This window comes from Salmo salar, chromosome ssa03, assembly GCF_905237065.1.
Source record: "Salmo salar chromosome ssa03, Ssal_v3.1, whole genome shotgun sequence".
Lineage (NCBI taxonomy): Eukaryota > Metazoa > Chordata > Actinopteri > Salmoniformes > Salmonidae > Salmo > Salmo salar.
Genome location: NC_059444.1, coordinates 35251945 through 35271535, shown reverse-complemented (window position 1 = coordinate 35271535; position 19591 = coordinate 35251945). Strand labels below are relative to the sequence as shown.

Below are 19591 nucleotides of genomic sequence, written 5' to 3'. Positions count from 1 at the left end.
AACACAATTACACTAGAGCAGGTGTTCTCAAACTTTTGGGCTTGGTGGGCCAAAATATAATCTGAGTGGTGGTTCACGGGCAAAACAAATAGACATTATGTATTTAGAGATCGTGACCATGGGACTATAAAGTTCTGTCTACGCAAAGCATAGTTCTGAGATAATAATTATCAACATTTTCACATCCCAGATCTCAGAACTGTTTTGTAGTGAATTCTTCTTTCATAACCCATTAAGGTCCTCACCTTAAAGATACCTAAAGTGCAGAGTATCAAAAATCCTGAGACATTTGTAAATCAGTTTCTTTAGGGGGATGCAATCTCAGATACAGTATAACCTTGTGGCTCTGAAATGTCAATCTGGGTTCAGCAATAAGGTTCTATCTAACACTTCTGAATTCATTTTTAAGAAAACTGTAGCTATTTGAATACACTCATTATAGAATAATACTATTTTACCAAGATTGAGTCAGAACACATCATCAAATACATGTATTATGATCATCAGACAAATTACTATAATCACTGAACAATGATGTGACAACATAATTTACTTTAAGATGTCTGACAGTGTTGTTTTTTTGCTTGCGTGCCATTATTGCTGGCTAGACTATACCACACCTTACAGCGCCAAGTTCAAATGGGTTTATGCACTTAGAATGTTCTAGTTTCTTTTTCTTTTCATTTTTTTCCACTTAATTTTTGTTTTTTGAATATGTTTCAAATGACTTGACTATGGGAAAGGTGGAACAATTTGTCTTTGCAGCAGTAAGTCACTAAAAATGCATCCGGATGGTATTGGAAAGTTCAGGAAAACATCAGAGCTCATCAGGCAGAAGCGCCTCTAGCCTTTTGGTGTCCCTAAGCGAGATTTGGTTTGGTGTCCTTCCCCCCTCCCTCTCTTGGCAGTGGATTATTATTATTTTTTTGTAGTGTTAAAGTACATTTTCTGCAATCCTACACATTTTGCCATGGGTTATAGAGAAAATGTTATGGTTTTAAAAAACATTTCTTGCAATTCTACTCATTTTGCCATGAGGGGAAGATTTCTTTTGCAGTTTTAAAACACATTTCCTGCCATTTTACACATTTTGCCATGGCGTGGTGAGAAATTTCTGCAATTTTAAAGCTAATTTCCTGCAATTCATATATGTTCATAACAAAATCAATGGTGGAGGTCATGGCCCCTGGTCACATGCCCTGTCCGTAATCTGACTAGATTACTTTACCTAGTGATCTAAATAATGTTAGCTGACATGGGCTCATTGAGTGACTGTCAGTGACTGAATTTAAAAATCGCACCCTGTGCATTCTAATTTTCTAAATCTCAACAGTAACTTCATACCCAGACTAAGTTCCTAAAGAGTACAATAGAAATTATGTTTTTTAATTCCAACATTATCATAAAACACTGGCGACCCACTTGTGTGGGTGTAAAGTGGGTGTAAATCTCAATGGAAAAGCACGACAATGCACTTAACAGCCTTCCATATTTGCATACATCGTCCGTTAAAGGTGTGCGCATGATCCAATACAGCGGACGAATACTGGTTGCTTGACAACGCATTCGCCAATGACGGTGGTGTTTGTTTTGAAGCCAGAAAGACGTCCACTTAAAAAAAAAATCTAATTTTGTAAATGTGGGGTCAACTGTACCACAGTGCGTCAATGTGAGCAGAATTATCCAAGTGGCTTGGCATTCACTGTCAAGAACTAGACCGAGAAAATCATTGTACACTAGCATTCTCGGCTTCGCATAGAGTTGGCTTTGCAGGCACTAAGGCAGTCTAATCAAGTCAAGTGAGTATCCACTATCCAGCCACGTCCTTGCTTGCTTCGTTAGCTAGCTAACTTTATACACACGTTACGTTAGCTATTATACAAGTTTCATCAAAGCAGAGTTAGCCAGCTAACGTTACTACAGAAGCTAGCAGCTTTCTATCTGGCTAGGTAACGTTACTGTAGGTAAACCAGTTCAACAAGATAACAGATTAATAGTAGCTGAAAGGGTGACAAGTTAACGTTAGACAGTTAACTTTTTAACTTGGCTTGTAACTACATGAGTGACTACGTTTTCAAATGAGCCTCCTGTTTGTTCATTTGACTCACTTGCAGCAGCTCAATAAGATGATAAGAAGAAGCGAACAGTAGTAATGTTTTAGCTACTGCTTTTCAACTGTAACACCAGAGTTACACTTGTACATACACACCCTTATTGTCTACTAGGGAAATTGTGTTTCCATAGCAAGGGCTGACAGTGAGGACTTGTCAAGAGCAGAATCAATAATCTATGCATAATCAAAACAGTTGCTTTGTGAGAAGGTGTTAAAGTTCACAGTTAGCCAGTGGTATGTAAATCTTATCTGATTAGTACCGGTGGCCTGGCTTTGGCCCCAAGTGACAGCAGGTCCGCCGGAGCCATGGGGCCCTGCATAGATGGAAACAGAAAAGTCTGAGGCTTTTGGGTAAAACAACGGGTTAAATACTGTATGAAAAGGTGCCAAAGTGTGTTGACAGTATATTCACCCAATGGTCATGTCAACACTAGCTAAAATGTTTGCTTCTTGTTAGCTAGCTAGTTGGTTGCTCTTCTTGGATTTAGATGGAGGCACAGTGGATATGGTAACAGTGTGACATAGGGCAAAGTCAAATCACAGACAAAAGGGGAAATCAGTGTCTTTGGTTAAACGGGAGTGAGTATCCGTGTACAGAAGATGCAGCCTGGATCAGTGGATAAGGGCGCCTGAGAAGGTGTTTTCCCACTGTTTTCCGACATAGCTACTGCCTCTGTGGCTCGACTAACTTTCTACTCTGGTGGTATCACGTGTTGCCCAAGGCAATTGAGACAGTCAGGTCTACTATACTTAAGTCTAAAATGCACAATATATGTTCTAACGGAGTTTGTCGAACTGTACAGTTACCTATTTAAAGGGGAGTGGTGAGAGTGTAGAATGTGGTTGAGCTTGTTTCACCAGGAAAATCTTAAGGATCATATTAGAAATCAAAACACATTTTATTTGTCACATACACATGGTTAGCAGATGTTAATGTGAGTGTAGCGAAATGCTTGTGTTTCTGGTTCCGACAATTCAGTGATATCAAAAGTTAATCTAACAATTACCTAATGCACACAAATCAAAAAGGGGTGAATGAGAATATGTATGTATAAACTCAACAAAAAAAGAAACGTCCTCTCACTGTCAACTGCGTTTATTTTCAGTAAATTTAACATGTGTAAATATTTGTATGAACATAAGATTCAACAACTGAGACAAACTGAACAAGTTCCACTGACATGTGACTAACAGACATGGAATAATGTGTCCCGAACAAAGGGGGGGGGTCAAAATCAAAAGTAACAGTCAGTATCTGGTGTGGCCAGCAGCTGCATTAAGTACTGCAGTACATCTCCTCCTCGTGGACTGCACCGGATTTGCCAGTTCTTGCTGTGAGATGTTACCCCACTCTTCCACCAAGGCACCTGCAAGTTCCCGGACATTTCTTGGGGGAATGGCCCTAGCCCTCACCCTCCAATCCAACAGGTCCCAGAGGTGCTCAATGGGATTGAGATCCGGGCTCTTCACTGGCCATGGCAGAACACTGACATTCCTGTCTTGCAGGAAATCACACACAGAACGAGCAGTATGGCTGGTGGCATTGTCATGCTGGAGGGTCATGTCAGGATGAGCCTGCAGGAAGGGTACCACATGAGGGAGGAGGATGTCTTCCCTGTAATGCACAGCGTTGAGATTGCCTGCAATGACAAGAAGCTAAGTCCGATGATGCTGTGACACACCGCCCCACACCATGACGGACCCTCCACCTCCAAATCGACCCCGCTCCAGAGTACAGGCCTCGGTGTAACGCTTATTCCTTCGACGATAAACGCGAATCCGACCATCACCCCTGGTGAGACAAAACTGCCACTTGTCAGTGAAGAGCACTTTTTGCCAGTCCTGTCTGGTCCAGCGATGGTGGGTTTGTGCCCATAGGTGATGTTGTTGCCGGTGATGTCTGGTGAGGACCTGCCTTACAACAGGCCTACAAGCCCTCAATCCAGTCTCTCTCAGCCTATTGCGTAGTCTGAGCACTGATGGAGGGATTGTGCATTCCTGGTGTAAATCGGGCAGTTGTTGCCATCCTGTACCTGTTCCGCAGGTGTGATGTTCGCATGTACTGATCCTGTGCAGGTGTTGTTACACGTGGTCTGCCACTGTGAGGACGATCAGCTGTCCGTCCTGTCTCCCTGTAGCTCTGTCTTAGGTTTCTCACAGTACGGACATTGCAATTTATTGCCCTGGCCACATCTGCAGTCCTCATGCCTCCTTGCAGCATGCCTAAGGCACGTTCACGCAGATGAGCAGGGACCCTGGGCATCTTTCTTTTGGTGTTTTTCAGAGTCAGGAGAAAGCACTCTTTAGTGTCCTAAGTTTTCATAACTGTGACCTTATTGCCTACCGTCTGTAAGCTGTTAGTGTCTTACCGACCATTCCACAGGCATGTTCATTAATTGTTTATGGTTCATTGAACAAGCATGGAAAACAGTGTTTAAACCCTTTACATTGATGATCTGTGAAGTTATTTGGATTTTTACAAATAATCTTTGAAAGACAGGGTCCTGAAAAAGGGATGTTTCTTTTTTTGCTGAGTATATATGGGTGAGCAATGGTTAGATGGTATAAAATACAGTATACATATGATTGAGTAATGTAAGATATATAAACGTTATTAAATTGGCATTGTTTAAAGTGACTAGTGATCCATTTGTTAAAGTGGCTAGTGATTGGGTCTCCATGTAGGCAGCAGCAGATGGTGATTGCTGTTTAACAGTCTGATGGCCTTGATTGAAGAACAGCTTCTGTTTCTCAGTCCCAGCTTTGATGCACCTGTACTGACCTCGCCTTCTGGATGGTAGTGGTGTGAACAAACAGTGGCTCGGGTGGTTGTTGTCTTTGATCTTTTTTGCCTTCCTGTGACTTCGGGCGCTATAAGTGTCATGGAAGACAGATAGTTTGCCCCCCGTTGATGCGTTGAAGGCACTATTGCACCTTCTTCACCACACTGTCTGTGGGTGGACCATAAAGTTTTTCGTTGATGTGTACGCCGAGGAACTTAACGTTCCACTTTCTCCACTGCTATCCCTTCGATGTGGATGGGGGCTGCTCCCTCTGCTGTTTCCTGAAGTTCACTATCTCCTTTGTTTTGTTGATGTTGTATTCCTGACACCACACTCCGAGTGCCTTCACCTCCCTGTAGGCTGTCTCGTTGTTGGTAATCAAGCCCAATACTGTTGTCGTCTGCAAACTTGATGATTGAGTTGGAGGCGTGCATGGCCACACAGTCATGGGTGAACAGGGAGTACAGAAGAGGCTGAGCACGCACCCTTGTGGGGCCCCAGTGTTGAGGGTCAACAAGGTGGAGATGTTGTTTCCTACCTTCACCACCTGGGGGTGGCCCGTCAAAGTCCAGGACCCAATTGGGCAGGGTTGAGGCCCAGGGCCTCCAGCTTGATGATGAGCTTAGAGGGCACTATGGTGTTGAATGCTGTGCTGTAGTCAATGAACAGCATTCTTACATAGGTATTCCTCTTGTCCAGATGGGATTGTGCAGTGTGATGGCGATTGCATCGTCTGTGGACCTGTTAGGGCGGTATGCAAACTGAAGGGGGTCTAGGGTGGCCGGTAAGGTGGAGGTGATATGATCCTTGACTGGTCTCTCAGAGCACTTTATGATGACAGAAGTGAGTGCTATGGGGCAGTAGTCATTTAGTTCAGTTATCTTTGCCTTCTTGGGTACAGGAACAATGGTGGGCATTTTGAAGCATGTGTGGACAGGAGACTGGGATAGGGAGTGATTGAATATGTCCCTAAACACACCTGCGCATGCTCTGAGGACGCGGCTAGGGATGCCATCTGGGCCAGTAGCCTTGCGAGGGTTTTACTCACGTCAGCCGCGGAGAAGAGGAAGTGGGTGTCGCAGTTCTTGTTAGAGGGCCAAGACGGGGGCACTGTATTATCCTCTAAGCAGGCAAAGAAGGTGTTTAGTTTGTCTGGAAGTGTGACGTCGGTGTCCGGGGCGTGGCTGGTTTTCTTTTTGTAGTCCGTGATTTCCTGTAGACCCTGCCACATACGTCTCGTGTCTGAGCCGTTGAATTGCGACTCCACTTTGTCCCTGTACCGGCATTTCGCTTGTTTGATTGCCTTGCGGAGGGAATAACTACACTGTTTATGTTCAGCCATATTCCCAGACCTCTTTCCATGGTTAAATGCGGTGGTTCGCGCTTTCAGTTTTGCACGAATGCCGCCCTCCATCCACGGTTTCTGGTTAGGGTAGGTTTTAATAGTCACAGTGGGTACAACATCTCCAATGTACTTCCTTATAAATTCATTCACGAGTCAGCGTATAGGTCGACGTTATTATATAGAGTCAAAGAGAACAATGAAGTACTGAAGAGGCCCTCTTGAATAATGAGTGTGAAGTTGCCTCTTGTTGAAGCCATTTTTCTCAAACTAAGCATTTTGAATTCAGTTCCACTGGCATTGTTAATTAAACCTTGCACACACCACAGTCAGTGGCCTTTCTGTGTGGGTGTCTAAAAGCCTTCCCCTGGCATACAGTCATTAGCCTAGTTAAAGTTAACATGCAAAACCCTCTTTACTCAAGCTCAAAGTATCACTCTACTACAGTCCAGTGTAACAGCCAAGGCCTGAAAGCCCTACCCACCCCCAACCCGTCCCATGCTGTCACAACACACAGATTACGTTTAATCCCGCATGGCGTTGGTGAAGAATCGACCCAGATTATGCTGCCTTGGAGTCTTATGTCATTGGCTTGCTGCTTGACGCTCTATTTCAGGATTCTGTTCCAGTGAGTGCAGCCTCCGGTCGGTCAGGTCTGTCATCTCGCGGATGACCTCCCAAGTGTCTTGACGCTTTGACATGGGAGACTGGTGGACGACAGCAACCATAGAGCCATCAATAGGTAATTTATTTCAAATGGGACCCGGGGACAATTGTTTGTTTTTATATGGATTTTTGTTGGATGGTGTGGGATTTAGCCCTATTTTTGGGCACAATTGTTTTTTAAGCCTCATAGTCAGCTGCCTGTGAACTTGTGATTTATCAATTGGTTGTTCTCTCTGTTTCCCTGCTGTGTTTAGAAAACCATGAGATCAACAGCATATCAAGAATGACGATGTCCCCCTCGAGACATAACCTTCCTACGATGCACTCCTCCACCAAGACACTGTCCAAGAGCTCCTACAATGTGTTAAGTGCCTTCTGCACTGAGGAGAATGTTCCCCAGTGTACCTCATACATCAATCAGGTACTGAAATTACTATGATTTAGTTTACATTTGGAATTGTCCATACTGACTTTGTGTAGGTGCTTATTTTACTGCTTGATTTATAGGTTTGTGTATCTGATGTTGCTAAATGATTATTCATTGATCTAGTTTAATTTTCACTGTATGCTGCTAACCCATTTGTCTGCCCTCTTTTGGGGCTTGTACAGGAGATGGACTCTCTGGGTTTTTCCTCTGCCTGTATTGAGGCCAGCTCACCAGAGGGAAGCTGGGGGCTGAACACGGTGCCAGCCCTGAACATGATGTATGAGCTGCTCCAGATACACCGCCGCAGCCAGCGCAGCCTGCAGGAGCAGGAGACCGAGCAGCTGAAGAGCTCCAGTGCCCTGGAACACCTGCAGATCACCAACTCCAGACTCAAGGTCAGTCAGGCAGTCTTTCCCATAGATCGTTTTCCAGGCAGGGTGCAAATTGTCAGTAAATACTAGCTTGTGGAGCTAAGTTAAGGTTTGACGGTGTCCTGAAAGGTCTTACTGCTTAGAATACAACATGTTATTGTTATGATCTTGTTGTCAAGGTGAGTACATTGAGTATGCAAAATTGTGTTGATATAACATGTACAGCAAGTATGTAATTGCCCAGCCTCCCGAGTGGCGCAGTGGTCTAAGGCACTGCATCGTAATGCTAGCTGTGTCCAGGCTCTGTCGCAGCTGGCCGCGACCGGGAGACCCATGGGGCGGCGCACAATTGGCTCAGCATCGTCCGGGTTAGGGGAGGTTTGGCCGGCAGGGATGATCTTGTCCCATCTCGAACTAGCGACTCCTGTGGCGGGCCGGGCGCAATACGGGCTGACACGGTTGCCAGGTGTACGGTGTTTCTTCCGATACATTGGTGCGGCTGGCTTCTGGGTTAAGTGAGCAGTGTGGCTTGGCTGGGTTGTGTTTCGGAGGACGCACGGCTCTCGACCTTCGCCTCTCCTGAGTCCGTACGGGAGCTGCAGCGATGGGACAAGACTGTAACTACCAATTGGATACAATCAAATTGGGGAGAAAAGGGGGGGGGGTAAAATAAAAAAATGAAATGTATGTAATTGCCCAAAGGATCAGCTGGAGCTCTACAAAAGAGAGAAGTCAGGACTGCTTGAGACAGAGAGACAGCTGCAACTCAAAAACAAGACTCTGCAGAACTGCCTGAAAACAGAAAAAGATGAGGTAACGACTTTGTCATAAAATTGTTAATCATTGAATGATGTGCTTATGTAGCTGCAAGCGTCCATTGGAAATGTAGTTTTGAGTGTGTGAGCCTTATCCAGCATCTTGCTCGGTAGTGCACACCGTAGCAAAACATGTGTTCTTATTGGATAAGTTCAGGTAGTACATCCCCGTTTAAAACGTTTTCTCCCTACTGAACACACCCTAGGTGCAGAAGCTCCAGAGCATCATCGCCAGCAGAGCCTCTCAGTACAGCCATGATGCCAAGAGGAAGGAGAGGGAGAGCATCAAGCTCAAAGAACGCCTCAACCAGCTACTGGTGGACAAGAGGGATAAGAAACTAGGTATGGGTATCTCAAGACAATGGTTTCCTCCTTATTCCAAAGGTTGTTGGAAATGTGAATATGTTTGCAACCTAGTGTCCTCTCTTTTTTTTTTTTCAACAACATAAAAGTCTGAGAACACTGAAAATGATGTAGGCCTATATAGAAAGTCCCTCACTCCCATTTTCCTCCCTTTATCTCTACTAGCGATTGATGTATTGAACTACTTGGGACGGGCTGATGGGAAGAGAAGCCAATGGAAGACTGGAAAGGTGGAGGCCAGGTAGCAATACTCATCTAACTGAACCATGTCTGTTTTGGGTGCTTTCATCAACTCTTGATGCAACAAATCCTACATAGCTTTGGAGATCCCACTTTGATGAGTACGTATTTATTTGCCATGATTGTAGACATGAGGGGGAGATGTACAAGTCCCTGCTGAGTGACTATGAGGGTCGTCAGAGGGCTCTGATGCTGGAGAACGTTGAGCTAAAGAAGGTGCTGCAGCAGATGAAGCGGGAGATGGTGTCCATTCTTAGTCCTAGGAAATCCTGCTCCAGCTCCAGAGGAGACCATGCGGAAGACGGCCTGGAACGGGTGAATTGATGGATTGTCCTATCTGAGACACCGTAGCAATAGTCTACTTAGTTATTTTTACGTGGTAATGAATGGATTAGATCAATTATTTTAAAAAATGCTCCTGCAAATCTTAATCACGAATCGTGTCTGTCTATGCAGAGACATTCACAAAATCTCAAAGCGTTTTACGTAGTATGGAAGTGACATTTCGCTATAAACACAGTGAAGAGTAGAGGAGTGATCGTGCCTATTGTTACGCTTTCAGGCCAGCTCGGACAGAGAGGAGGTTGGTGACTGTAGTAAGGAGACCCTGGATCAGTCATGTGATCATGCTAGGGACCAGTCCTGTGAGCATGCCCGGGAGCAGCTGACCAATAGCATCCGACAGCAGTGGAGGAGACTAAAGAGCCACATGGAGAGACTGGACAGCCAGGGTACAAACGCATCACATTATATATATATATTTTATCATGGAAGTAGACAATCTGTAACTCACCTAGTAGTCATCACTGGCTTTCTCTAGTCATTAAGGGGTGTTACATGAAGGCAAATGAAAGAATCCATTTATGGCTGACTGCCATAAAATCACTACCAGCACTACTGCATTTTTGGCTCTCACTACCAGCGGTTTAAGGCAGTGCTAGAGGCGTCACTACAGACACCCTGGTTCGAATCCAGGCTGTATCACAACCGGCCGTGATTGGGAGTCCCATAGGGCCCAGTGTCGTCCGGGTTTGGCCGGTGTAGGCCGGCATTGTACTTAAGAATATGTTCTTAACTGACTTGCCAGTTAAATAAAGGTTTAAAAATAAATGTAAACAACTCTGCTGCCAATAAATTCTATATGTCACAGGGAGCTTTCTTCTCCACCATTGATCATAATGTGTTGTATCATCCATCCACTTCCCAGCCTCCCTGGTGCAGCAGAGCCAGCAGTCTGCTGGTAAAGAGCTGGTCCCCAGACAGATCCACGAGGAGGAGATGGAGAGGATGAGACTGGAGGTCCAGCAGTGTAAAGACTTCATCCAGACCCAGCAGCAACTCCTACAGGTTAGTTAGACCCGCAACACAAGACTCTTTTTTTCAAACCGAGCTACAAGTATCTGCCTTCAAGTACATATCTACCTCAAATACATTGTACCTCTGCACATTGATCTGGTACTGGTACTTTCTGTATGTAGCACCACATTGATCTGGTACTCTCTGTATGTAGCTCCATTCTTGTGCATTTTATTTGTTTCCCTCTTGTGTTACTATTTTATTTGTATTATGGTAAAGTCTACACCAGTTGTATTTGGCGCATGTGACAAATTAAAATTTGATCTACTGTACATCTCTTGTTATTGCCTTGAATTTGACCCTTCCAGGAGTTTCTCAGTCAAGTATTATAACCGTGTGTGTGTGTGTGTGTAGCAGCAGCTCAACTCTCCCTGCTATGATGATGAGACTGCTGCTCTGCTGAATGACTGCTACACTCTGGAGGAGAAGGAGCGTCTCAAAGAGGGGTGGAGGCTCTTTGACGAGCAGAGGAGGAACTTTGAGAGGGAGAGACATAACTTTACTGACGCTGCCATTCGCCTCGGTCATGAGGTATCCGTTTTGTTTTTGGCAAGTTCTCGAGTTGGAAATGTTTTGTCAAGTTGTCACTTACAGTATATGAACCCTTTGGAATTACCTGGATTTCTGCATAAATTAGTCATAACATTTGATCTGATCTTAGTCACAACAATAGACAGTGTGCTTAAACTAATAACACACAAATGATTTTATTTTTCTTATCTATATTGAATACATCATTTAAACAGTCACCGTGTAGGTTGGAAAAAGTATGTGAACCCCTAGGCTAATGACTTTTCCAAAAGCTAATTGGAGTCAGGACTCTGAATTTCAGGACTCAGGACACTGAATTTGCTATTCACAAGAAGCATTGCCTGATGTGAACCATGCCTCGAACAAAAGAGATCTCAAATGACCTACGATTTAAGAATTGTTGACTTGCATAATGCTGGAAAGGGTTACAAAACTATCTCTAAAAGCCTTGATGTTCGTCAGTCCACGGTAAGACAAATTGTTTATAAATGGAGAAAGTTCAGCACTGTTGCTACTCCCTAGGAGTGTCCGTCCTGCAAAGATGACTGCAAGAGCACAGTGCAGAATGCTCAATGAGGTTAAGAAGACTCCTAGAGTGTCAGCTAAAGATTTACAGAAATCTCTGGAACATGCTAACATCTCTGTTGACGAGTCTACGATACGTAAAACACTAAACAAGAATAGTGTTCATGGGAGGACACCAAGGAAGAAGCCACCGCTCTCCAAAAAAAACATTGCTGCACGTCTGAAGTTTGCAAAAGTGCACTTGGATGTTCCACAGTGCTTCTGGCAAAATATTCTGTGGACAGATTAAACTAAAGTTGAGTTGTTTGGAAGGAAGGAACACACAACACTATGTGTAGAGAAAAAAAGGCACAGCACACCAACATCAAAACCTCATCCCAGTTGTAAAGTATGGTGGAGGGAGCATCATGGTTTGGGGCTGCTTTATTGCCTCAGGGCCTGGACAGCTTGCTAGCATCGACAGAAAAATGAATTCCCAAGTTTATCAAGACATTTTGCAGGAGAATGTAAGGCTCTGTCTGCTAATTGAAGCTCAACAGAAGTTGGGTGATGTAACAGGACAACGACCCAAAACGCAGAAGTCAACAACAGAAGAAAATACGCCTTCTGGAGTGGCCCAGTCAGAGTCCTGACCTCAACCTGATTTTAAAATGCTGTGTCATGACCTCAAGAGAGCGGTTCGCACCAGACATCCTAAAATTATTGCTGAACTGAAACAGTTTTGTAAAGATGACTGGTCCAAAATTACTCCTGACCGTTGTGCAGGTCTGATCCGCAACTACAGAAAACGTTTGGTTGAGTGTATTGCTGCTGAAGGAGGGTCAACAAGTTATTAAATCCAAGGGTTCACATACTTTTCCCACACTACACTGTGAATCTTTACACGGTGTGTTCAATAAAGACATGAAAATGTATAATTGTTATTAGTTTAAGCAGGCTGTGTTTGTCTATTGTTGTGACTTAGATGAAGATCCGATCAAATTTTATGACCAGTTTTATGCAGAAATCCAGGTAATTCCAAAGGGTTCACATTTTTTTTCTTGCCACTGTAACTGTGTATTACCCCTTTTTTTTCCTTTTTTTCTTTTGTGTTTTCACAGAAAAAGGCTTTTGAGGAAGACCGCGCCTTGTGGCTCAAGAATCAATTCTTGAACATGACTTCGTTCGTGGACCGCAAAAGACATTCCACGTCAGAAACTCCTCGTGCCTTGTCAGTCAGTAAGTCGTGATTGCCACAGCAACGATTCGTATTGCTAATCCAGATCGAGATTAATGGAAAATGTATACTGCAGATTCTGTTGGGAGATATGTGTAGAAAAGATTGTATTGGAAGATGGGCAGCATACTGTATAATGCGGCATCACCACAAAAACAAAAAAACACACCAATGATCTTTTGTGAATCAAATTGTGTTTTTGAGTGTTTGGTCACATGTCCCTGTTCCCCTCTAGGTAGTGAACCAGAGATGAGGATCCCCTCCAGCCCTGCCATTCTGACCAAATCTCGGACGCACACTGCGTTCTCAACTCCTAAAGCTGCCTCTGATGCTGGCATGCCCTCCACAGCTGATCTCTACCGTACATTATGCCTCATACCAGACAGGAGGTAGTTTACTAGTTACTTTGCTCTATGCCAGCTCACTGTAGTAGTCATCAGTCAGGGTGATATTTGGTAGTCATTATGGTTTTGTGAGATGAATCCCTTTTTTTTGTATTTTTGATTCCTACATTTAGATAATATTATCAAATCGGTATCATTGATTATCACTTAAGTTCTCTCAAACAAACTATGGTTAACTTTTGTTTGTTTTCTATATATCTATCTAAGCTCCTCTTCTGTAGGCAGTTCAAAACAAGGGAGCTGGCAGGAGTCCAACACCATCCACAGTAGAGAAGACACTCCGGTCAGGTCAAAGCACAGACACGGAGGTGGAGACTGCTGTAGTATCTTCTCTTTAGGGTCAGAGGAAAACAGCCTCAACTGAAGACACACTAGTACCATTGTGTTACTGTGGACTCAACAGACAACTCGGATGACAATCCATGGCAGTGTTCATTAGGCACCAAACAGAAGAAAATGGACTGAAACAGGGAAAGAATACCTGGATTTGTCCAATAAGATGCACTCTTTTTTTTCTTTTTTTTTTTCTGTTGCAAAACATTTTCTGTTGCGTGCCCTAATGAACATGAACCATGTTTCCACGCCACAACTGCCTCAGGATGCCACGGAGACCTATTTTTGTGCAACTCATGTTGCTTGATCAGACTAATAGTGAACAGTAGCACATTGTCGTTCACCAAACTTGATTCATTCAGAGAGCACTTTATTGGACATGCCAATGTTTTTTTTCTTTCTCTTCTATATACATTTTTATTAAGCAAAGCATATCCAAGTCTCTAAGCTTTCGCCAAGTGGCAGCCAAACCTTAATTTGGGTAAATTGGCATTCTCTATCACTACAAATGTTTTCCAATTTGGGAAAAGCTATCAATAGGCTACTGACTAGCCATGAGAATGTTTACACATTGTTTTCACTCCAGATATATCATGAATAGTTTAATGAGAACTTTATTCTAAATGTTTAAAATGAAGTGCTATCATGTATGCTGCTCTGAAATTGCAATAAACGTATTTTTTTTTTTAAATCTATCAATTCAACTTTTTGTGCTTGGCGCCCCATAGCGGTTTGTACCAGGAAGTGTGGTCGCTTACTCTGCAACGCTGCGACTGCGCAAGTCACAATCGGATGTGTGATCATCCGTGCTTTGTCTACACGTCCGTCGAGCTAACAGCCCACAGCTTCATTTCTAGAAAATAGTAAAGATGTCTGGCTCATCAAACCTCGTTGCGATGAAGAAAATTGTCCAGCAGCTGCGTTTTGAAGCGAGCATAAACAGAGTGAAGGTAAGAATCTGTTTCACACGAAAATCTATTTGGTAAAATGCCCAGGAAACTAGTCGGAGCTAGCTAACATCAGTAACGTTAGCTAGCTAGCGCTAAGGGCGTGGAATCTAGGCACATAAATGGAGCGCTAGCCATGAAAACACAATCTTCAGCTAAATTCTTTACTTGAACTCTTAGTTATTGGGTCTAGAGGCTAATAGCCGAGATTGAGTGTGGCCTAACGCCCCAGGATAATTATTCCCAACAGTCATTGAACGGCAGGAAAAGCATAACGTTAATTCAAGGATCTGTGTTCACACCATACTATTGACAACACCCATTTTTAAGGAGGATATTTAGACTTGTAGGAGTCTAGCTAGTTAGGAGTGCAACAGGTAGAGCTTCCCTTTCACAGCTATATTCCTTTGTCTTTGTAGGTGTCCCAAGCAGCTGCAGACCTTCAGCAGTTCTGCATGCAAAATGCCCTCCAGGATCCCTTGCTCACTGGGGTCTCCTCCAGTACAAACCCCTTCAGACCACAGAAGGTGTGCTCCTTCTTGTGAGGGCGACTCATAAGACAGACCACAGCATTCTTTGGTGAGTCTTTTTTTTTTTTTTGGTGTATGTAGTCCTTGGGAGAATCTCAATTGCATACTCCTCGATTCCTCACCCTCTCAAAACCCATTGAAGAAGATGGTTGGAGGTAGCCTGACGACTTACACAATTATTCTGCTGCTCTGTCGTTTGCTACATACTTTAATCTGAGACTGCCGTCATTGGAGTCATTTGTGGTGACAAAGGGAATTGTGCAAAAGTCATCAGCGATTGGATTGTCTCTATCCAATCAGAGTATCGAAGACTATTATGAATTTTCAAACCACCGCTTTACCCACATGTGTTCTGGCCCAACCCATTGGTTTCTGGACCAATTGGACAGCCCCGAATGTGTTTGCATTTGGTGAAGGGTCAGGGAGCTACTCCGATCCAGACACATTGCGGAGAAGAAACTAACGTCCGTGCGCGTAGCGTTTGGCTGGAGCAAGGAGTCTGGGTAGCGAGGGTAAGGACCTCCTTGCTTTCTCATCCAATGGGTTTTGAGAAGGAGTATGCAATTGAGATTCTTGCCTTGATTGGCCTGTAAGCCACACTAAATCAGTAAAGTGAAACAGATTCTCTATTCCATGCTAGTCTTTGATTGCATTACAGATAAATACCTGTTTATTTAATGTGCAAGAGTATTATCACATTGTACCTCTGTATTGTCCTGTCTCGCAGGCCTTCGTTTTGATGCTACAGGGAAAAAGTTGACCTCAACACTGCTCCTCATTGCCAACGGCAATCCACTGCCACAAAATCTTATGAAGTGTAGAACATGTCAGGAAGACTTGCCATCTATTTTCAGCCAACCACCTTAGAGGATACGATGAGACGGGTTTATTTTTCATGGCACAGTGTGGTTTTCAAGTAAATGATTGTGCCTTTTCTATTCTATTTTATTCATTGTTCTTGACTTTTTGTATTTAGAAATTAACATTCTTCTTTCTCTACATGACTGTGTTTTGCTAATTGTTCTTGGGTAAGACTGACAGTGGTACATCTCAAATCATTACTTAAGATGCAAGTAGTTTCTAACAGCAAAATGTGAACAGGGCAACTTTACAATACAAAAGGCAGCAGCATGACACTGTTATGCGTGATAAAAGCATCCACATCAAACATGAAAGTAAAATGCCATATATTTAAGATGAAGGAAATCAAAGAACACATTCATCATCCTATATCCCTGTGCTTAAATATGCCTTTGATGTGCATAATGCTCATAGATACAGCTTTGATTAAGTGAAATAGTGGCATATTAGGAAAAGAAAATGGCATTAATGGAGGATCAGTAAGTATGGTTCGAACACGTACATGTCCTACCAATAGTTTGGTATATACTGATCATATCAATGGGACAAGGGTAGAACATAGATCATCACAAAGTCAGCCATCTAGTGCACCTTTTGCATCCTTCTGAAAAGGATTGTCCACTATTAAATAACCCATTCAGTTGAATCTGCTTCAGTAGCCTGATTTTGCTTTGAGACTAACTCTTAGAAGAAGAAAAAATAAACCTGTACTTTTTAAGACCTGTAAACTGATCTTACGCTGTCCAAGACCTCAAAGAATTAAAGTCCTTTGGTTTCATAAACTGATACCACTCAGTTAACTACCAACAAACTGATCACTGTCTTTGTAAATGGACGTACCGGCTCAAATCATTTGGCATCTGTTAACAGTTTAAGTAAAATAATCTTTTCAGAAGGATGCAAGATGCAACCACGCAAGAGTTTTCTAAGCCCCGTCGTCGTCCACTGTCCTTTTGTGTCTGTAAATCTCTTCGGACTGGTCTGTCCGTCCTGCCTCGTGATTATCTTGTTACACGTTGAGGAGCATGCAGTGATGCATTAGCATTACTCTTCAGGTGCTGAGTTTGAAGTGGTTTCACGTGGTACTCGTAGATCTTCAGTGCTGGCCCCAGTTTGATAGACAGGCCAGTCAAGACGTCATTCCGTGTCATCAGGAGCAGAGACTTGCCATCGATTTCCTACAAGAATAACAAATGGAAGGGATTGGGAAGCTCTTACCCACACGAAAGAAAGGGAAGAAAGAGCAACTTGCAAGGTTAGTAAATTACTATCTTTACCTGGTCCTGGAAAGCAGTAGCCTGCTCATCAAATCCTGCAGCTTTGAAATAGTTGACAACATCAGTGAATGCCCAGTCTGCAGGGTCCGGCAGCTGGCCATTCTCCACCACACTAGGAAAAGACAGAACAGGAAAATGGGTATAGGGACAAGGCAGGAGGACAGCACAATCATATCCCTTATCTACAGCCACACAAGAACAACCCCTAGACTCTAGACTTACACTTTGGCTTCCACTGATCCATTTGTTTTGTTCTCCATTCCAGCTAGAGGAAAAAGAAAAGATGGAGATATGGATAAGCAAAAATACAATTGAATCCAAAAGATTAGGTTTATGGAGAAACATGAGGACTGTCATAAAGTGAACACATTCACTACTTACTTGAAACGTGAGTTCGTTGTAATAGGACGTGTCAAGAGGTTATCTGGATATGGGCAGTTGTTTCTGAAACCTTAAACTACAGAGCACCTGATATACTGAGTGTTGAATAGAGAAGCCAGAGTCGTTTTTTGAACAATTTCTTTGAAATGCTGACACGAGTAAGTAGAGTACTCAGTTGCTAAGCAACATAGATGTGGAGCGCTTGACACTGGAAATACTATGGTACAAATGCATAGATCAGAAATCGCATTCAATAATGCCAAAAAGCAATCAGTCTTCAATGGATGATGGGCAATAGGGTTCACATAACATGGAGGATATAATCAGCACATTAGTGAGTATACTGAAATACAATGCGGTCTGTGGATTCTGACCTGATCCAAAGCCATGGAATGCGTTGCGCTTACATTTGAGTCCAAATATCAGAGGCGGGGGCAATTTAAAGCTCCCTGATCGGCATGATTAAAACTTCTCTATTCAGTGTAGCTACTGTACCTACGAGACTACCAGTCTTGGATGTTCAGTAGTTTATCTTTGGAAAGCTAATTTCCACCAGAAGCATCATTCATATAGTTTAAACTTTAGACACTGCATTTCATTCAGGACTATACACATCCGTGGACAGAAATATAGCTGATGGTGATGACATTGAGGACTGTTTAAGTGTAACATTACAATGTGTAACAAAAGTCAGATGCAGTATGAAATATGTAGTAATAGAAGAATGGGTATACATTACAAACTTTGAATAATTAGTCATTTAGGATACTTTATTCAATATTACTATAGCTTACTACTGAAATTGTATCATATCATTGCCAACGTTCTGGTTCAGTCTATTTGACACTTACCTTTTTATTGCTAATTCGAGAGATAGTTGGTTTCCTTTTATAGTTCTTAGGGTGTAAATAAATATCCGGTTTATTCACGATCGTGTGCTTGGCGCTGTGTATTTGATCTGTAAACCACCTGAATTTCTCATTCAATTTTCTGATATGTTCAAAGGATCTGCGAGTCGGCATGCGACAAGAAGCTCGTGAACAGGCGCACACACCATTCTCAAACCTGACTGGCCAGTTCGCAGCGAATGGGACAGGGTTCCGGTATAGAAGCACGGTTTCTACTGAGCCTACAGTTTTGCTTCTGTACTGCAGTTTAACTGATGCTCGGCCCAGAAAGACAATTTCCATACATGGCCACATAGAGAAGTCAGATTAGAAAACTCCCAATTTAGTCATCACCTTTGGGTCTGAATACTTATGTAAATGTGATATTTCATTGTTTTCTTTTTTTAATACATTTTAAACATTTCTAAAAACCTGTCTTTGCTTCGCCATTATGGGGTATTGTGTGTAGATTGAGAGAAAAAAAGCTATACATTTTAGAATAAGGCTGTAACGTAACAATGTGGAAAAGGTCAAGAGGTCTGAATACTTTCCGAATGCACTGTAGATGGCCTAAGAGTAGCATGGAAAACTACCAGAAAGCAATTGGAAATCCAAAATTAAACCCTTCCTAGACAACTTTATGGCCCCCACATTTCATCACAATAAGGAAGGTGTAAATTTGGGTGTACAAAACATAAACAACATTTTGACAAATTGGCATCCTTATCCAATTTTTTTAAAAGACACCTAAAAACTATCCCAAAAAGACATGATAAAATGGTTTAATTATGATTGCAAATCTATAAGAAAAAACGTAGGACTATCCAGCCAAAAACAGAGAACCAGAATCTGTGCCTTCTGTATTGGGCAACCCTGAAAGAATAGACTCCAGAACAAAAAACGAACAACACAACAGACGACAACCAATGAAATTGAGGAATCCATTGATTCAAACAACTTTTGGGAAAGTTAGAACTGCCTAAACAAACCACACCGAGGAAAAATGTGCTATCCAAAATGGTGACTAATTGAAAACTCACTTTGAAGAACTATATATACATATTAAAATAGATTCGAAACAAAACAATCTATGAAAAACGGCTAATTCTTGAATCAGCCATTTAAGACAACCAGAACCTGTTAGTTCTGTTTGGGTTATTGGGGAATCTATAGTAAAAAAAAGAAAGAAATACAGCTTGTGGTCATGACGGAATTTTTAACGG

General features: G+C 42.7%; 2 protein-coding genes across 5 annotated transcripts; one reads left to right on the top strand and one right to left on the bottom strand.

The window, feature by feature from the left end:
- Positions 1-1511: 1511 nt before the first annotated feature.
- On the top strand, positions 1512-15961 carry ssx2ipa (synovial sarcoma, X breakpoint 2 interacting protein a). 3 transcript variants are annotated; one of them, XM_014191749.2, is made up of 16 exons: positions 1512-1799; positions 6855-6980; positions 7159-7325; positions 7514-7726; positions 8405-8515; positions 8724-8859; positions 9046-9121; positions 9249-9435; positions 9683-9851; positions 10328-10467; positions 10834-11007; positions 12633-12750; positions 12984-13137; positions 13360-14435; positions 14852-15011; positions 15690-15961. In XM_014191749.2, the coding sequence occupies exons 2-14, from the start codon at positions 6938-6940 to the stop codon at positions 13514-13516; spliced, it is 1845 nt and encodes a 614-aa protein (XP_014047224.1). In that variant the 5' UTR covers positions 1512-1799; positions 6855-6937; the 3' UTR covers positions 13517-14435; positions 14852-15011; positions 15690-15961. The 3 variants fall into 3 exon arrangements, with proteins under 3 accessions (XP_014047224.1, XP_014047223.1, XP_014047230.1); XM_014191748.2 differs by having other exon boundaries at positions 10831-11007; XM_014191755.2 differs by lacking the exons at positions 1512-1799; positions 6855-6980; positions 7159-7325; ... (8 more) ...; positions 12633-12750; positions 12984-13137 and having other exon boundaries at positions 14249-14435.
- LOC106600422 (sterile alpha motif domain-containing protein 13) lies at positions 15689-18688 on the bottom strand. Of its 2 annotated transcripts, XM_014191752.2 has the most exons (5): positions 18333-18688; positions 17482-17557; positions 17323-17365; positions 17101-17212; positions 15689-17001 (listed from the first exon to the last, which is right to left on the bottom strand). In XM_014191752.2, the coding sequence occupies exons 3-5, from the start codon at positions 17358-17360 to the stop codon at positions 16825-16827; spliced, it is 327 nt and encodes a 108-aa protein (XP_014047227.1). In that variant the 5' UTR covers positions 17361-17365; positions 17482-17557; positions 18333-18688; the 3' UTR covers positions 15689-16824. The 2 variants fall into 2 exon arrangements, with proteins under 2 accessions (XP_014047227.1, XP_014047228.1); XM_014191753.2 differs by lacking the exon at positions 17482-17557.
- Between the last annotated feature and the right edge of the window lie 903 nt (positions 18689-19591).